This window comes from Schistocerca nitens, chromosome 4 (genome assembly GCF_023898315.1).
Source record: "Schistocerca nitens isolate TAMUIC-IGC-003100 chromosome 4, iqSchNite1.1, whole genome shotgun sequence".
Taxonomy (NCBI): Eukaryota; Metazoa; Arthropoda; class Insecta; order Orthoptera; family Acrididae; genus Schistocerca; species Schistocerca nitens.
This window is the reverse complement of record NC_064617.1, coordinates 553,169,067-553,184,923: the sequence shown is the minus strand read 5'-3', so window position 1 is coordinate 553,184,923 and position 15,857 is coordinate 553,169,067. Positions and strand designations below refer to the sequence as shown.

Genomic DNA, 15,857 nt, shown 5'->3' with positions numbered 1-15,857 from the left:
TTCAGAATCATAGCATCTACAGTTCATCGATATCGAATGATTGTTTGTAAATATCACCCCTCTACAGTTCCTAGTCTCCTTTATCTCATTCTTATGATCACTACGCTAGGAGTACTACTGTGTAGTAGCGTCAAAGTCTTCGTTGACAGCGCATGTTTCATGAAAAATACATGACTGTTTGAGAATGGGGCATACCTCCGTAATACAAATATAACTCTATTATAGAGCTTCCAATACACTATCCATTCAATCACTTACATTGGTGCAACAGCCTCACACCTTTATGGATACTTCAGGGCTACTGCAAGAATAGGTGGAGATTTGGGGCTTAATCACAGTACTGTTCTATTTTGTACCCCCTTGTGACTATCACTCTCCCCCTCCCTGCCCATAGACAGACCTACCTTTGTTCTCGTGTAGTGCTAGTTATTTCTGTAGAAGGAAACGCAGTATTTACACGCTAATCCAACTGTCTTAAATCGAGAGCCAGTCAACCAACAAGTACAAGCCAAACTAAATCAGTGTCTATGTTTCCTCCAGAAACAGCAGTCATCTTATTACCTCTTACAACTCGATCCGAATTGTAGAGCTACAGTCTCTAGTGACATACCAAGAGGACTTGTAGTCATTCGCCTCCTGTACCATCACATCTTAGAGGGGGGACACCCGTAAGAATTCCATGCAGGTGAATTTGAGCCTGACATATTCTTCTGCTTCAGCTCACTGACTTGTCAGCTCTTAGTGCTTGAATCGCTTTCGTTCAGATTCCAGCAAATGAATCCGAACCCGAATATGCATTCTACTTCTACTCGCTGTAGGTGCTTCCTGCTAATCATTTTACGGCAGTTAATGCTTCCAATAGCAGTGTGTGAGATTTCTAATCCTATTAAGTGTAATAGATTTACTTACATTCAGATCAACTGCCAACTCCACCACATATCTTCGCACCTGTTTGCAGTCAACTCCATGACATATGAACATCCAACATGTAAAACAAATACACTACAGAGGGTCTACAATGCATGGTGCAGGGTACACAGCACCAGTGTTGTCGATTATCCATCCATCCCAATCTCACACGCTGCAAGTGAAAAACCGCCTATATATTCCTATTCATAGGCTAATCCACCCCTTTGTTTCCGGGAGAAATATTTTGTCTTTCCCAGAGATTTACTTTTTTCTGTCACATGTTTATTTGCACTGTGACAGCCTATACGATCCTAGCAACATCCACATGATGCCTTTTCTTCACAGGTTAGTCACACACACACACACACAAAATGTGGGCTCACAGGACTGTTAGACAGAAACTATGTAGTGTCAACCTTTCAGATCGATGGCATTGTCCGCTAGAATGTATCATCTAATCATGAATGGTCTATGCATATTAATGTTAGGATGGCAGCTGACAATGACCTCCAAGTAAAGGTGGAGATCGGAAATATATAGTGAGTTATGAAGATGAGGCTCATTCAAATAGAGTGGAGGATGCTGTGCAGCAAACTGTCATCTATGTCGAGGGACAGTTGAAGGCTAAGTACGGCATATTCTGGCTCGTCATTCCCGTCTTTGATGTGAGCTGTGTTACTTAATCAATATTTATCGTGATGGTGTTGATACATTAAAATCAACAGCTCTACATTCATCATAGGACATATTTCTATACCAACAAAGTTATGTGAACACACATGATCTGCAGGAAGTGGCACGTGCTGCAGTGGAGCATGAGTAGATCTGTGGTAGTGTTTTGCTTAAAGTAGTGAGAGCAGTGAGAGAGAAATGTGGTGTTCTTGATTTTGGTCAGACAGTCATTCTACGATCAACGAAAGATCACTGCAAGGTGGTGTAGCTACTCCAACAGGTTTGCATGCAATGAATGTGGACTTCAAAGCATACAAAAACAAATACTGTCAGGTAGTTACAAAAATCATTCAGTGCTATTTAAGTACAGTGATGCTATGCTTGGAACTCTCTCCCACCATTAACAGATGTTCCATTACACTTAGAGTCTTCCATAACATATACCAGTATAGGAAGAAAATAAGCATAACTGTAGGAAAAAGAACTGTAAGAACTGGCAGTCACTGTGAGATTCCGGACATCTGCTCCATCAGAACAGCAATTTTTATCGTCAGCCATTTCCAGCTTAGATGGTTTGATCATGGGCCTTTTGATGCTTTATTGCTGTTTTCACGTAGTGTTCTTACAGCTATCACATTGTCATCAGCATGTAGGAGACATGGTTTCTCATCTCTGACAGAGGTGAACTTGAGAATTTACCACACAGATAGCTGCTAAAACCACCGCACACATTCTGTTGCATTCCTCCTATATGTACCGAAGCAGTAAGGCCTCCCCCCCCCCCTCACACACACATACACGTGGTGTCTATGGGAGGGAGGGAGGGATTGCCCTTTGTAAGCCTCATACTGTCCTGTACTGCATAATCACACACCCCTCATCTGGTTACAGTGCTACACTATACAATAGGTCTAATGTGCCATACCACCTGGCCCAAATGCACGTCTGGGTACAGCACTATAGATTCCCGGCCGGCTAGTGTGCTCTACCACCCCATGCAAAGCTGTGTTCAGATACAGCGCTATAGTCTACCGTCCATTTAATGCACCATAACCCACACGAAAGGGTGAGTTTCATGAGGAGAACTTCCTCCATCCCATGATGCCATAGAAACCAAATGTGTGTGTGTGTGTGTGTGCGTGTGTGAATGGTTCACTTGTTTGGTACATATACATGTCTGTGATTCACCAAGTGCGCTTTTTCTGTTCTGAAGTGTCTAGCAACGTCCAGATTCTTGTAGGAAGTAGGAGTCGAACTGATGAACACTTTAGAATGTTTGCGTCTGTGATTCGCCAAGTGTGCTTGTTCTGCTCTAAAGTGTCTAGCAACGTTCAAATTTTTGCAGGAAGAAGGAGTCGAGATGGTGAATACTTTAGAATGTTTGTGGTGGTTTTAGCAGCTATATACGTAATAAATTTCTCAAGTTCATCTCTGTGAGGGCTGAGAAATCATGCCTCCTGCGTGGGGATGAGAATGTGATGGCTGTAGAAATACTACGTAGAAAACAGCAAAAAAGCATCAAAAGACCCGTGATCAAAACATTTAAATTGGAAATGGATGACATTAAAAACTGTTGTTCTGATGGAGTGGATATCTGGAATATCACAGTAGTTACTTTGTTCTGATGGAGCAGATATCTGGAATATCACAGTAGTTACCAGTTCTTACAGTTCGTTTTTCTATTTTTGTGCTTATTTTCTTAGAATTCCAAACATCTATTCACCATCTTATCAGGAATCCACCTTCCTGGCACCTACTGTGTCACAGACTCTTCCCATTCTGTAGGAATGCGGCAGGAAGATCCTTCATAACGGTTATATGTTGGAAGAAAGCGTGAAAAGCCGTATCAGAAAATGTAGCTCTTAGACCTTTCAGAGGTAGCGGTAAAGGAATGGATGTCGGTCAGAAATAGCACGCTTCATCTAAATGGTTGGAGTGTTGCAAGTGAATAGCATGCTAGAAAGGAGATAACTCTGTCTGCTGCTGTAACAGCTGAACTGTTAAATTGCACCTGGTGTAAAATGCGATAGCACGAAAGCGTCTACAGACCCACAATGAAACAATATGGGTTGGAAATGGCTGACGTTAAAAGTGATAATCTGATGCAGCAGCTGTCTGGAATATCGCAGTAGCTACCACCTGTAGCGTATGCGTATTATCTTAGAATTTCAAACATCCAGTCACCACTTCATCGGAAATCTACCTGTCTGGCAGTGACTGTGTCGCGGACTCTTCCCACTTACGTATGAATGTGACAGGAAGATCCCCCCACTAAAAAGAACGTGGTTTTTAAGCTCTGAATTATAACTACGGAAATGGACTCTTCGAGTGTGAGCTTCCCTAAATGCTAGATATACGGAAGTACATTTCAAAGAATGTAGTTTTAATCAAAACATTTGTTAATTTTGGAATGGAGTACCCTACACAGCATCACAGTACTTAGAGAACCCTCACAGTCATTTGGAACCTATGTTACGTGCAACTTATTCCAGTGCGCCGCATTATTTCTGTTTTCCTTCATTAGCAAATTACATTTAGAAATTAGAATGGAGTCCACTTGCATGTATATAACATGGGAGACTCTTTTTTTAATGGAATGTTTATTAATGGCGTAGGGGGTATCACTTATAGCATCACTATACTTAAAAATCCCTCACAGATGCTTGGTAGCTATTTTGCAGAAACCTGCTTCCATTGCTTCTGTGGATTGGCTGTATTTGGATCGTAAGACGATTAAATTTCAAATCAGGATGTAGTCCATTTGCAGGTAAGTGGTATGGAAGACTCTAGTTGTAATGGAACTTTTGTTAATGGTGGGATGGAATACCGAGCACATCATCATTGTACTTAAATAACACTGACTAACGTTTGGAAATTATGCGACAGTATTCTGCAAAAAATCGTTTGTTTAAGCTTTGAATTCCACATTTATTCCATGCGAAATCTCTTGGAGTAGCTATACCATATTGCAATGAATTTTGTTTGGTCTTAGAATGACTGCATGACCAAAATCACAAAGAGCACGTTTCCATTTCAATGCTCCAACTATCTTCTGCAAAACAACGCCACAGATATACTTGCGTTCCACTGCAGATCATGTGTGTTCGCAGAACTTTGTTGCTTTTGAAATGCATCCTGTGGTGTCTCTCGAACTTGTAATTTTATTGTAGCAACACCAGTATTCAAGCACTAACATTGCTGCTTTCGAGGATGGGAATGCTGAGTCAGAATGTGTCGTATTTAGCCGTCAACTTCCCCTTGATATATATGTCAGTTTTGCTGTACAGTTTCCCTAACTCTATTTGAACGATGCCCACCTTCACACCTCAGTATATATTCTCTTTTTCCACTGTAACTGTAAGAACATTTCTTTGTGCAGTCCATGTATACTCTGCATGGTTGTGACTTTCCCCCTGCATGTTGGTGTGGCATCTTTCTCACTCTCTACTTAGTCAGTGGTGGTCAGAGGACTAGACAGCCTTCTAACTAATGGAACAGCATTATCGGGACGTGATGGGATTTTGAGAGAATCAGCACAGTTATGTGACTTGATGGGAGACGCTCTTTATCATCGAAATGAGGTGGATTCAGATGCTATCACGACGATACCATCGATTCTGCAGCTCGACACTCCATAGTCGCTGTCTACCACTCCTGTGAATCCACATCTGATAGTGTTGCATCACTGATCTGTGAAGCAAAGGCGTCATGAGGATGTTGCTAGAATTGTATAGGTTGGCATACTCCATTCCAACACATGACAGAAAAAGATAAATCTCCAGGAAAGTAGTGTATTTCTCCTGGAAACACAGGGGTGGATTAGGATACTTGTGGAAGTATATAGGCAATTTTTTACTCAAAGCATGTGCGATTGTCATGGATGGGTAATCGATAATACTGGCGCAATGTACCCTCCAACATGCACTGTATACCCTCTTGCTGTGTATTTGTTTTAGATGTGGGATGTTCGTATGTGATGGAGTTGGATGCAAGCAGGTGATAAGACCTGTGGTGGAGTTGGTAGTTGACTCGAACATATCTAAATCTATTGCACATTCATACGACTAGAGAGCCCGTAAGCTGTCATCGGAAACGTTAACTGCCGTAAAATGCATGGCAGTAAGCATCTAGAGCGAGATGAAGAAGAATGCGTTGGTCGGGTTGGAATTCATTTGCTTGAATCTTAAGAGAAGCAATCCATGCACTAAGAACAAACAATTCGTTGAGCTAAAGCAGAAGAATTTGTCAGGTTCAAGTTCATCTGCGTGGAATTTTTATGTAGAATGTGCTCCCCCCACCAAGATGTGACGATGCAGGAGGCAAGTGTCTGGAAATTCTCTCGGTATGTCACCTAGAGGCTGTTGCACTACAACTCGGATCAAGGTGCAAGAGGTACCAAGGTGGTTGCTGTTACTGGAGGGCACGTTGAAACTGATTTAGTCTGGCTTGTATATGGTTAACTGACTTTCGATGTTCGATAGTTGGATAAGTGTAGAAGAACTGGGTTTGCTTCTAAATAAATAACTAGGACTACGCGAGAGCCAAGGGTGGTCCCTCGGGGGGGGGGGGGGGGGGAGGGTGGTAGGGGGGTGGGGGGTAGGCATGCAATACTGTAATTAAGTGCCATATCTCCCCCTAGTCTTTCATAGCTCTGAATTATACGTCGAGGTGTGAGGCTGTTGCACCAATGTGAATGATTCAGTGGATAGTGTATTGGAAACTCTTTGACAGTGTTAGATTCGTAGTATGGAGATATGCTACATCTGAAAAAGGTGGTGATTTCTCACGAAACACTGTGCTCTCAGTGAAGACTCTGACAACATTATACCTTCGTATTTCTAGCGCAGTAATCATAGGATTGCGATAAAGGAGATGGGACACGTACAGGGGGATATTTATAGACAATCATTCGATATCAATGAATTATAGGAGCTATTCTTTTGAATTTCTTTGTACAGTCCACGTATACTCTGCATTGTTGCGACTGCCCTCCTGTACGTATGTGTGCTATTTTTCTCATTGTGATAGCTGTCTCTCTCTACCTAGTCAGTGACGGGTAGAAGACTAGACAGCCTTCGAACTAATGGAACAGTGCTGTTTGAACATGATGCTATTTCGAGAGAATATGCATGAGTCTGTGACTGGACTGGAACACTTGTTACTTGTCGAAATCAACTGGATTAAAACGCTGTATATCGATTACTGGAAGATCCATGAGAATTAGGCAGGTAAGCAATAATCTGACGAAAGGGGAGTTGAGAGATGACCTCTGTACCGCTTCTTCTAAGTTTTGCGGGAAAACATATTACAATCTCTCAATTACACCTCACGAAGTGACTGTAATGAGAAAATTAGGGCCTAATATGAAGATTTTTACTGAGAGACAATCAACAGCAGTAATACTGTCTTTCGTTCTCTCGATAAGTAAGAGACAACATTCTTCCATGAGTTTTGTCTCTATAAATGGATGGAGTGGCAGCTTAATAGGTAGACTAAATTTACCTCCACATCTACATGCTTTGATGGCAAGCCACCCTACGGTGTGTAACGGAGTCTATCCTGTACCACTACTAGTCACTTCCTTTCCTATTCCAATCGCAAATAGAGGGAAAAAATGCTATCTATATGCCTCCCTAGGAGCGCTAGTTTCTCGTATTTTATCTCAGTGGTCCTTACGCGATATGTATGTTGGTGGCAGGAGACTCCTGCAGTCAACTTCAACCTTTGGTTCTCTAAATTTTCTCAATAGTGTTCATCGAGAAGAGCGCCTTCAGTCTAGTGATTTACATTTTAGTTTTCGAAGTATCCAGCCATTAATTTGGCGGGAGTCAATAGGAATAAATTTTCTCAATAGTGTTCATCGAGAAGAGCGCCTTCAGTCCAGTGATTTACATTTTAGTTTTCGAAGTATCCAGCCATTAATTTGGCGGGAGTCAATAGGAATGCTTCCACTAGCTTGACTAGGCAACAGACAGAGAGAACATGATAATCATTGAATATCTTCAGCTATTTGATGACGGTTACCACCGATTTTGGTATTGGATAATGTGACTGCGTAGCCTCAGGGAATAAATTTTCTCAATAGTGTTCATCGAGAAGAGCGCCTTCAGTCTAGTGATTTACATTTTAGTTTTCGAAGTATCCAGCCATTAATTTGGCGGGAGTCAATAGGAATGCTTCCACTAGCTTGACTAGGCAACAGACAGAGAGAACATGATAATCATTGAATATCTTCAGCTATTTGATGACGGTTACCACCGATTTTGGTATTGGATAATGTGACTGCCTAGCCTCAGGGAATCCCCTAGAGACGTCACAGAAACAGCTGTAAAGGTAATCTGAGAAATATAATCCGACTGCAGGAGAAAAATTACGAGTCATGCAAAGGGACTCTTATGATCAATTTAACTAATTAGCCAATCAGTTTGATACCAGCAACTTGCCGCTGGGGTGGTTGGAAGTGAGGGCAAGAGCACCACAGATATGATTTACGAGTTGGAGCAGTAATCATGCGTTATTTCGTTACGGCGAGATCATTTAATGAAACGTTTCCCACCTACACAGGGAGAGATGACCATCATAATAAAATCAGCTATATTACCCAGTTATAGAGTGATATATGAAAGTGCATTTTGTGCGAGAAGTTCTAGGCGTATCGGCAACAACACTCCCGTTTCGGATTGGTTAAAATGGATTATTTTACTCTAAAGCCTATGTTGAAGGTGGAATTGGAACTATATGTCCAAACTACACTGGTTTGTCCCACATTGTGTTGTGGCTAGCAGCAGGAGTGGGCACAAAGCTTCAGCTGACCGAAACCTGTGGCTTAGCCTCTCGCGACTGGTGAGTACAAAGTATGCTCCTACTTGTCGGCTCTTGCCTGCAACTGCGTGGACAGGTCCCAGTAGTGGCGCTCTGAGTGCCCTCTGGGTGGCTGAATAGCAAAGTAAACAGTACGCTGGTTGAGCAGCGACAGAAGTGGACGTGTGTATTGCGTGAGAAGATTCAATATGGCGTGAGTTTGCGCTGGACGATTATCACCCCCATGTAATTTAATTGGTTGATTGCTTGGCGGTCACAGTAGCCTTCTCTCCAGCCTCTGAGCATCTGGTAAGACCATTATGTGGATATCTGGCTACCTGGAGATGTGCCGGCATCGCTGACATGTGTGTGGGTGTCTGTTCCTCTCCTCGCCGGTTCGGCCGCGGCCCCTGCAGTCGGTGCATGGCATGGGTGTCATTATCGCACGTGTGTGCGATTGGAAGGTTTTTTCTTTTCACCAGAAATGCTTAGTGTAAAATGGAAAAGTTGTTGTAGACGAGGGCGCCTGTGTTCTCAAATATTGTTGCATACAAGACCCCAGATATATTTAGTGCTACGATCTATTTGTGGCGGAAATTTAATTACTTGATTCGCAAAATGTTTGTGTGTGACTCTCAGACATTTAAAATATTTTATTAAGAATAAGAATCTTTGTAAGTTGGTGGTGAACGTTTTAAGTGAACTATTTGACTCATGTAAATTGTTGAACAATTAATCTGATTGGGTAGTGAAATTGGACTATTTCCCGCCATTTTGGATATTGTAATTGCGCCAGTTTTCCCTTTGTCCCCAGCATTATCCAATAGGAACACAGAATTCTGAGGAGGGAAGGAAACCTCCATCTGCGTGTGGGGGCACGGTGGTTCGTGCACGTGTTCACACAATCAGAAAGTAACCACTTGAGAGAGACAGAGAGAGGAAGCGAGTATGGAATTTCCCGAGCAGAGGAATCCCACCACCTGATGTTTTGTTCAGAGGCTGCGAGAACAAATGGAGGTCACTTGGGCTGGTAGGCACATCTTCTAGGTCTACGAGTTTGAGGTAGAGGTGTTCCAACAGGAAGCAGCCACTTGAGAGAGAATGAAGGTGGTTTCCTGGGTATCAAATATCAAAGGATGCAGACTTCTAATCCGCAGTTGGTGGTATTTAATATAACGATCTGTAATTAGCGCACTGTACGGTTTCGACCCTAATGGCAGCTAATACACTCCTGGAAATTGAAATAAGAACACCGTGAATTCATTGTCCCAGGAAGGGGAAACTTTATTGACACATTCCTGGGGTCAGATACATCACATGATCACACTGACAGAACCACAGGCACATAGACACAGGCAACAGAGCATGCACAATGTCGGCACTAGTACAGTGTATATCCACCTTTCGCAGCAATGCAGGCTGCTATTCTCCCATGGAGACGATCGTAGAGATGCTGGATGTAGTCCTGTGGAACGGCTTGCCATGCCATTTCCACCTGGCGCCTCAGTTGGACCAGCGTTCGTGCTGGACGTGCAGACCGCGTGAGACGACGCTTCATCCAGTCCCAAACATGCTCAATGGGGGACAGATCCGGAGATCTTGCTGGCCAGGGTAGTTGACTTACACTTTCTAGAGCACGTTGGGTGGCACGGGATACATGCGGACGTGCATTGTCCTGTTGGAACAGCAAGTTCCCTTGCCGGTCTAGGAATGGTAGAACGATGGGTTCGATGACGGTTTGGATGTACCGTGCACTATTCAGAGTCCCCTCGACGATCACCAGTGGTGTACGGCCAGTGTAGGAGATCGCTCCCCACACCATGATGCCGGGTGTTGGCCCTGTGTGCCTCGGTCGTATGCAGTCCTGATTGTGGCGCTCACCTGCACGGCGCCAAACACGCATACGACCATCATTGGCACCAAGGCAGAAGCGACTCTCATCGCTGAAGACGACACGTCTCCATTCGTCCCTCCATTCACGCTTGTCGCGACACCACTGGAGGCGGGCTGCACGATGTTGGGGCGTGAGCGGAAGACGGCCTAACGGTGTGCGGGACCGCAGCCCAGCTGCATGGAGACGGTTGCGAATGGTCCTCGCCGATACCCCAGGAGCAACAGTGTCCCTAATTTGCTGGGAAGTGGCGGTGCGGTCCCCTACGGCACTGCGTAGGATCCTACGGTCTTGGCGTGCATCCGTGCGTCGCTGCGGTCCGGTCCCAGGTCGACGGGCACGTGCACCTTACGCCGACCACTGGCGACAACATCGATGTACTGTGGAGACCTCACGCCCCACGTGTTGAGCAATTCGGCGGTACGTCCACCTGGCCTCCCGCATGCCCACTATACGCCCTCGCTCAAAGTCCGTCAACTGCGCATACGGTTCACGTCCACGCTGTCGCGGAATGCTACCAGTGTTAAAGACTGCGATGGAGCTCCGTATGCCACGGTAAACTGGCTGACACTGACGGCGGCGGTGCACAAATGCTGCGCAGCTAGCGCCATTCGACGGCCAACACCGCGGTTCCTGGTGTGTCCGCTGTGCCGTGCGTGTGATCATTGCTTGTACAGCCCTCTCGCAGTGTCCGGAGCAAGTATGGTGGGTCTGACACATCGGTGTCAATGTGTTCTTTTTTCCATTTCCAGGAGTGTATATTGCACTTCATTCCATTTTTTCGTGCTCACTGTTATTACGTCATGGGAAGTTACAAATCCGTTACATTGAATTTCATGCATAAGGACTAGCCACGTGTCGGCGAATGGGTTCATATGGTGGCAAATATCCTTTAATATTTTATGGCCATTCTCAAAATACCTCACCAATACTAAAGAAAATATGATGTAATCCGTTGCTACAGGTTATTCGGAGATTATATATGCGTAGTTCTTAAAAGTAATCGAGACGTCCACATTATCTGTTATTTATAGGCAACTCAAACCAAGTATGTCATTAATTTTAGATATAATTTTATTGACCATTGTCTGAAGTTGTAATCAGTTGCTGGACAACGAGAGATTTGATAACAGGCATGGCCAAAACGATATTCTCATCACGTACTTTACTTCTCCAGTTTGCTACCGCCAGTATAAAAGAAGTATAGAGTACCTAATTTGTAATCAGAATGTCAAGTTGAGTGCAGCAGTCAACATACTGGTCGGACAAATGTCATCAAAAATGGACAAAATTAAGTTTTAGTAATAAGCACACTTTTTCCGCAGAAACCCGACGCCAGTTGCAGATCCTGTGGTCTGGGAGCCCTACGACATGACGAGGAGGAGCTACCTTCTGATACAAGCCAACATCACGCTCGGCCACGACAAGGACAAGGACCGCATGGACTTCTGGGACGAGAATATACCGCTGCAACCGTTCCCTGGAACATAGGGCCTACTGATGAGACCACACTCTGGAGACACGGCACTGTCAGGGTTGCTTCATAATATTATTTGAACTGACAATAAGAACGAATTAAACACATTCATTTTAATAACGATAATATGCATGACAGTATTAATCGTTATAGGTGCAAAGCTATACCCTTGAATCACTTGCCGTTTACAAATCATTTGTTATTAACTTCATTCGTTCCTGGTACATGTAATACACAGATTTCTGAACGGACGTTACCATTTATCAGTGAGCCTACAGGTGTTTGTTGAGAAAGAGCTCATATATACACCACGTTTCATAGCAGTACTAACACTGGGTGAATTATCAGAACATGTCGAATCCTACAAGACCGAGAGAGATGGTGCAATGGGTAAACCACCAGATTCACATTCGGGAGGACGGTGTTTAAATCACTTATAAATTTTCGTGATCTGTGTTGTATAGATGTTTTTTCCAACTCTGTCAATGGTTAAATATGGCACTTATGTTACGTGGCGAAAATAGGTGTGTAAATGGCGGCTTCTAATTATACGAAAATTACTTTACGGTATCTGTTCAATCATTTGCCATAACAGTCGTATTAATACACAGATTCCTCTTGACAAGAACACGTTAAGCGGGAAGGATTTTCCGAAACTTACTAAACGTGTCTCATAGTTAAGAAAGTTTTGCGTTATGCTACGAGGCATTGACGTCAGCTGTTTACAACACATGAAAATTTATGCCAGACCAGGACTCGAAATCGAACGTCCCGCTTATCGTGAGCAGTCGACTTAACCACATTTTGTATTATTTTTTTACCCGGTTTTACCGCTTTCGTGAGCGATGGCCTTAATTGCTTTTTTATTTTTTCAAATAGTAGAACGGTCAGCGTCAGGCATATGGAGACAGGGTGCATAGGCTTTTGGACATGTGACTCGGTATCCGACAATAACTGGAGGTGGCTGCCATCGGGGACAACAGCGTCGGTTCTTACCAGCAAGTCTGCAGTGGAAAACCTCTTCTAAAAGGGCTGTTACCCCTTTACACCTTTGTGTCTTTGTGTGCAAGACTGGGGGGAAGGGGGTGCACAGGGAGCAAGGCCTGCCCATCCGTAGTGCCCTGACGCCATGTTGGGGGCTGCTTGCTCAGGAACAATGGGAGACTACGCTTGTGTCGACAGTCGACGAATAGATGGTACAGACTGAAGGAGCTCCACGTACGCCATTAGAAACACAATCAGATTGGTCGACGTATTCCGTTCCCCTGTCGACATAACACTCAGGCTTGGTCTGAGATGCCCCTCTTGCCCACATGCTGAACACGTTTTTGGCTTACTGTCGTAAATTATGATGACACGGCATCTGCTTATGTTAAGTTAGGACGGGACATGTTTAGTAAAGTCTGTGTGCACCTGCTGCACCCTGTTCAGATCCGGGTGCATGCTAAGGTGTACCAGTTTTTCCGCCGTATAGCTTATCATAGTGCCGTAGGTTCTAAACGCTATGATCACCATCTCATGTCAAACAGTAGCTCTAAAACATGGGCCATCCTCCGGCCGAGACCCACATGTTCAACTTTCATTGGGTCATTGTGTATGTCCAGATATCTGAATTGAAGATCACTCACCTTGTTCAAGATCCTTTCACAAGCCGCCATATTCACGTGGACCACGCTACTCAAAATGGGGATGTGAATCCTAATAGTTTATGGTAATAAATACATACGTCATCTTGTAAAAATTGTTCGAATTCCAATGCTTTTGATCGTGCATACCCGGTCGTAAAACTGAACTTCACGCCCATTTTCACTGTGAAAGTATCATGGTGCGTCGAAGGGCGTAAGTTGTACTCAGACTACTGTAGACTACAACAACAATGTGCGTGTGCTATCGTCGCAGAGACATAAACGAGACGTTCATGCAGTTCCACTGTCAAAGGCCACTTCGCTACTGAGCATACCGCCAGGACGGATCTATCTTCCATATGTTACGCAGTCACAACTCTCTGCTCGCGTTATTCGTGTTTAACGCACAGGGAGACAAATATTATTTCGTCACTTTAGCCCGTCGGGGCTTGGATATGTAACTGTTGGTTACAATGTCTGCTTTTTTTTTTCAGTGTCTGTACCTTCACCGTACAATGCCCTAATGTTCTTCAGACTTGCATGAGTGCATGCATGCTACGACGAGCTAAAATGACGATATAAAGTTGTTTCACTGTGCAGGATTCAGAAATTGTACAAGCATAGGGGTTATGACTATATGACTTACGAAAGTTCCGACCAGACCTGGATGCATGCTGGGGCAGACGAAGTGGTTAACGCAATAAGCAGGGAATCCAGATTTGAGTCCTTGACTGACACAAATTTTCATGTGACACAAAGGGCTGACGTCAACGCATAATCAGAGAATACGAAACTCTTTCGTTAAGATTGTCACATCTGTAAACGTCAGAAACAGTGTCTGTTCCATCAGATGTGCACGCAGCTCTGAAAGACATTGTATTCTGAAGATACAACACTGCGTAAGTACAGACATTGTATGAATTAACAATGTATCTGAAAGCGACTAATCGGAACATCAAAACTACCACAACGATCTGAGTTTGTCTCCAGCTGTGTGAAGAAAGCAAAATATGTAACCAAACTTATTAAGGCTTCCCAGTAGGTTACTTAATGTTGAACAACTACAATTCATAACGAACTGGTATGGTTTATTACAGCCGTAATGATTGTGCACCTGCAGACGATAACTGCAATATTCATTTACTATTCTCTTTTCATTAGTTTTGTGAAATACGTAATTTACATCCAAATTTATACTACGCAAGAGACGGTGGAATGCATGAAAGATCACTCTGTAGACTGTACCCTTATTTGACAGTTCTCGACAATGTATGCTTAGACAAAAAGATGCCTGTTTCTTGGTACTACTGTAACAGCCGTAAAACAAATAAATAGTTTTAAAAAATCGTATTGAAAATAATATAGTTTCAATACTGACACACAAATCTTGATTTAAGCACTTGATGTAAGCACTTGACTAGACAGTCTTTAACAGGTTTGGAATAGGGGAATGAATTACCTGTACTATGCTCGTTATGTCAGTTTTTGAATGATTTGATGCGGGTACAAAGAGTACACAACAGTGTCTTATCCACCTGCATAAATAATCACGTGTTATCCGATGCTTGGGTGCGAACTTAGTCGGAAATAAAATATTTCTTCAGCAGCACCCCCTATCCTATAAAAATTACACGACCTCTCATTCAATGGTGTACGTAGGAACGGTACATATGAAACAGACAGAAAACTGAATTTATATAAATTTCATTTCCAAGAAAAATAACTTTTTTTTTGCACTAGGCCTCTACAGAGGTAAGCAAAGTACAAGAAAACTGAAACCAAGAATACCTATTCTTTACTCTTTGTACAGGTATAACCTCACAGCATTCTGCAAATATTGTGTTCGTTCATGAGTAATGTAGAATTTACGCTACGAAATTTATACGCGAAGAAAATTTTCGTAATCCTTTGGGTACGTTACACTGGATGTGGAACAGTCAAGCAGCAACTGAGAGTAATTGTTCATTGCTCGTGCATGGATGTCACTTTTGCTGTAGCTAATGAATAGTGCTCTCACAACTGTAGACCCTTCGACGGGGACAGATGGGATTGTTGGTAGATACTAGTTTTTTATGCCGCTGGAGAAGATATGGGAATAAATTTAGGAATTAGCTGAGAGTGATGAAGACAACATTTCACTACAGTCTTGTCTGTTTCAAGTAGATTCTTGAATCAAATATAAATTTTAGAGGGATTGTATCGTTGAAAAAGAAACTCACATTTACTACTGAAAGACTACCTGTTAATAAAATCTTATAACACATTACGTCAGCAGCAATATACGAAAAACAGCATTCTCACAATACTTCAAAATTTTGTACATAGTTTGGATGAAATTATGTTAATATGCATCATACTTAAATAAAATTATGAAAGTAATCTGAACTTTGAGGCTTTGGAATGGCATGTGATTTAGTATTGGAGATATAGATTCTGACACCTGGATCTACTACTGAGCAAAAATGCTTCCGCATCAAGTTGC

The 15,857-nt window shown here is 43.1% G+C and overlaps 1 protein-coding gene across 1 annotated transcript in view; it reads left to right on the top strand.

Annotated features, from left to right (window-relative positions):
• The window catches only part of LOC126251825 (acetylcholinesterase-like), a 132,990-nt gene extending 120,956 nt beyond the window's left edge, over nt 1-12,034 (top strand). Inside the window, exon 10 of the mRNA XM_049952487.1 lies at nt 11,599-12,034. Coding sequence (XP_049808444.1) covers nt 11,599-11,764 — 166 coding nt within the window. The 3' untranslated portion in view covers nt 11,765-12,034. The remainder of the gene's footprint in view (nt 1-11,598) is intronic.
• The last annotated feature ends 3,823 nt before the right edge of the window (nt 12,035-15,857 follow it).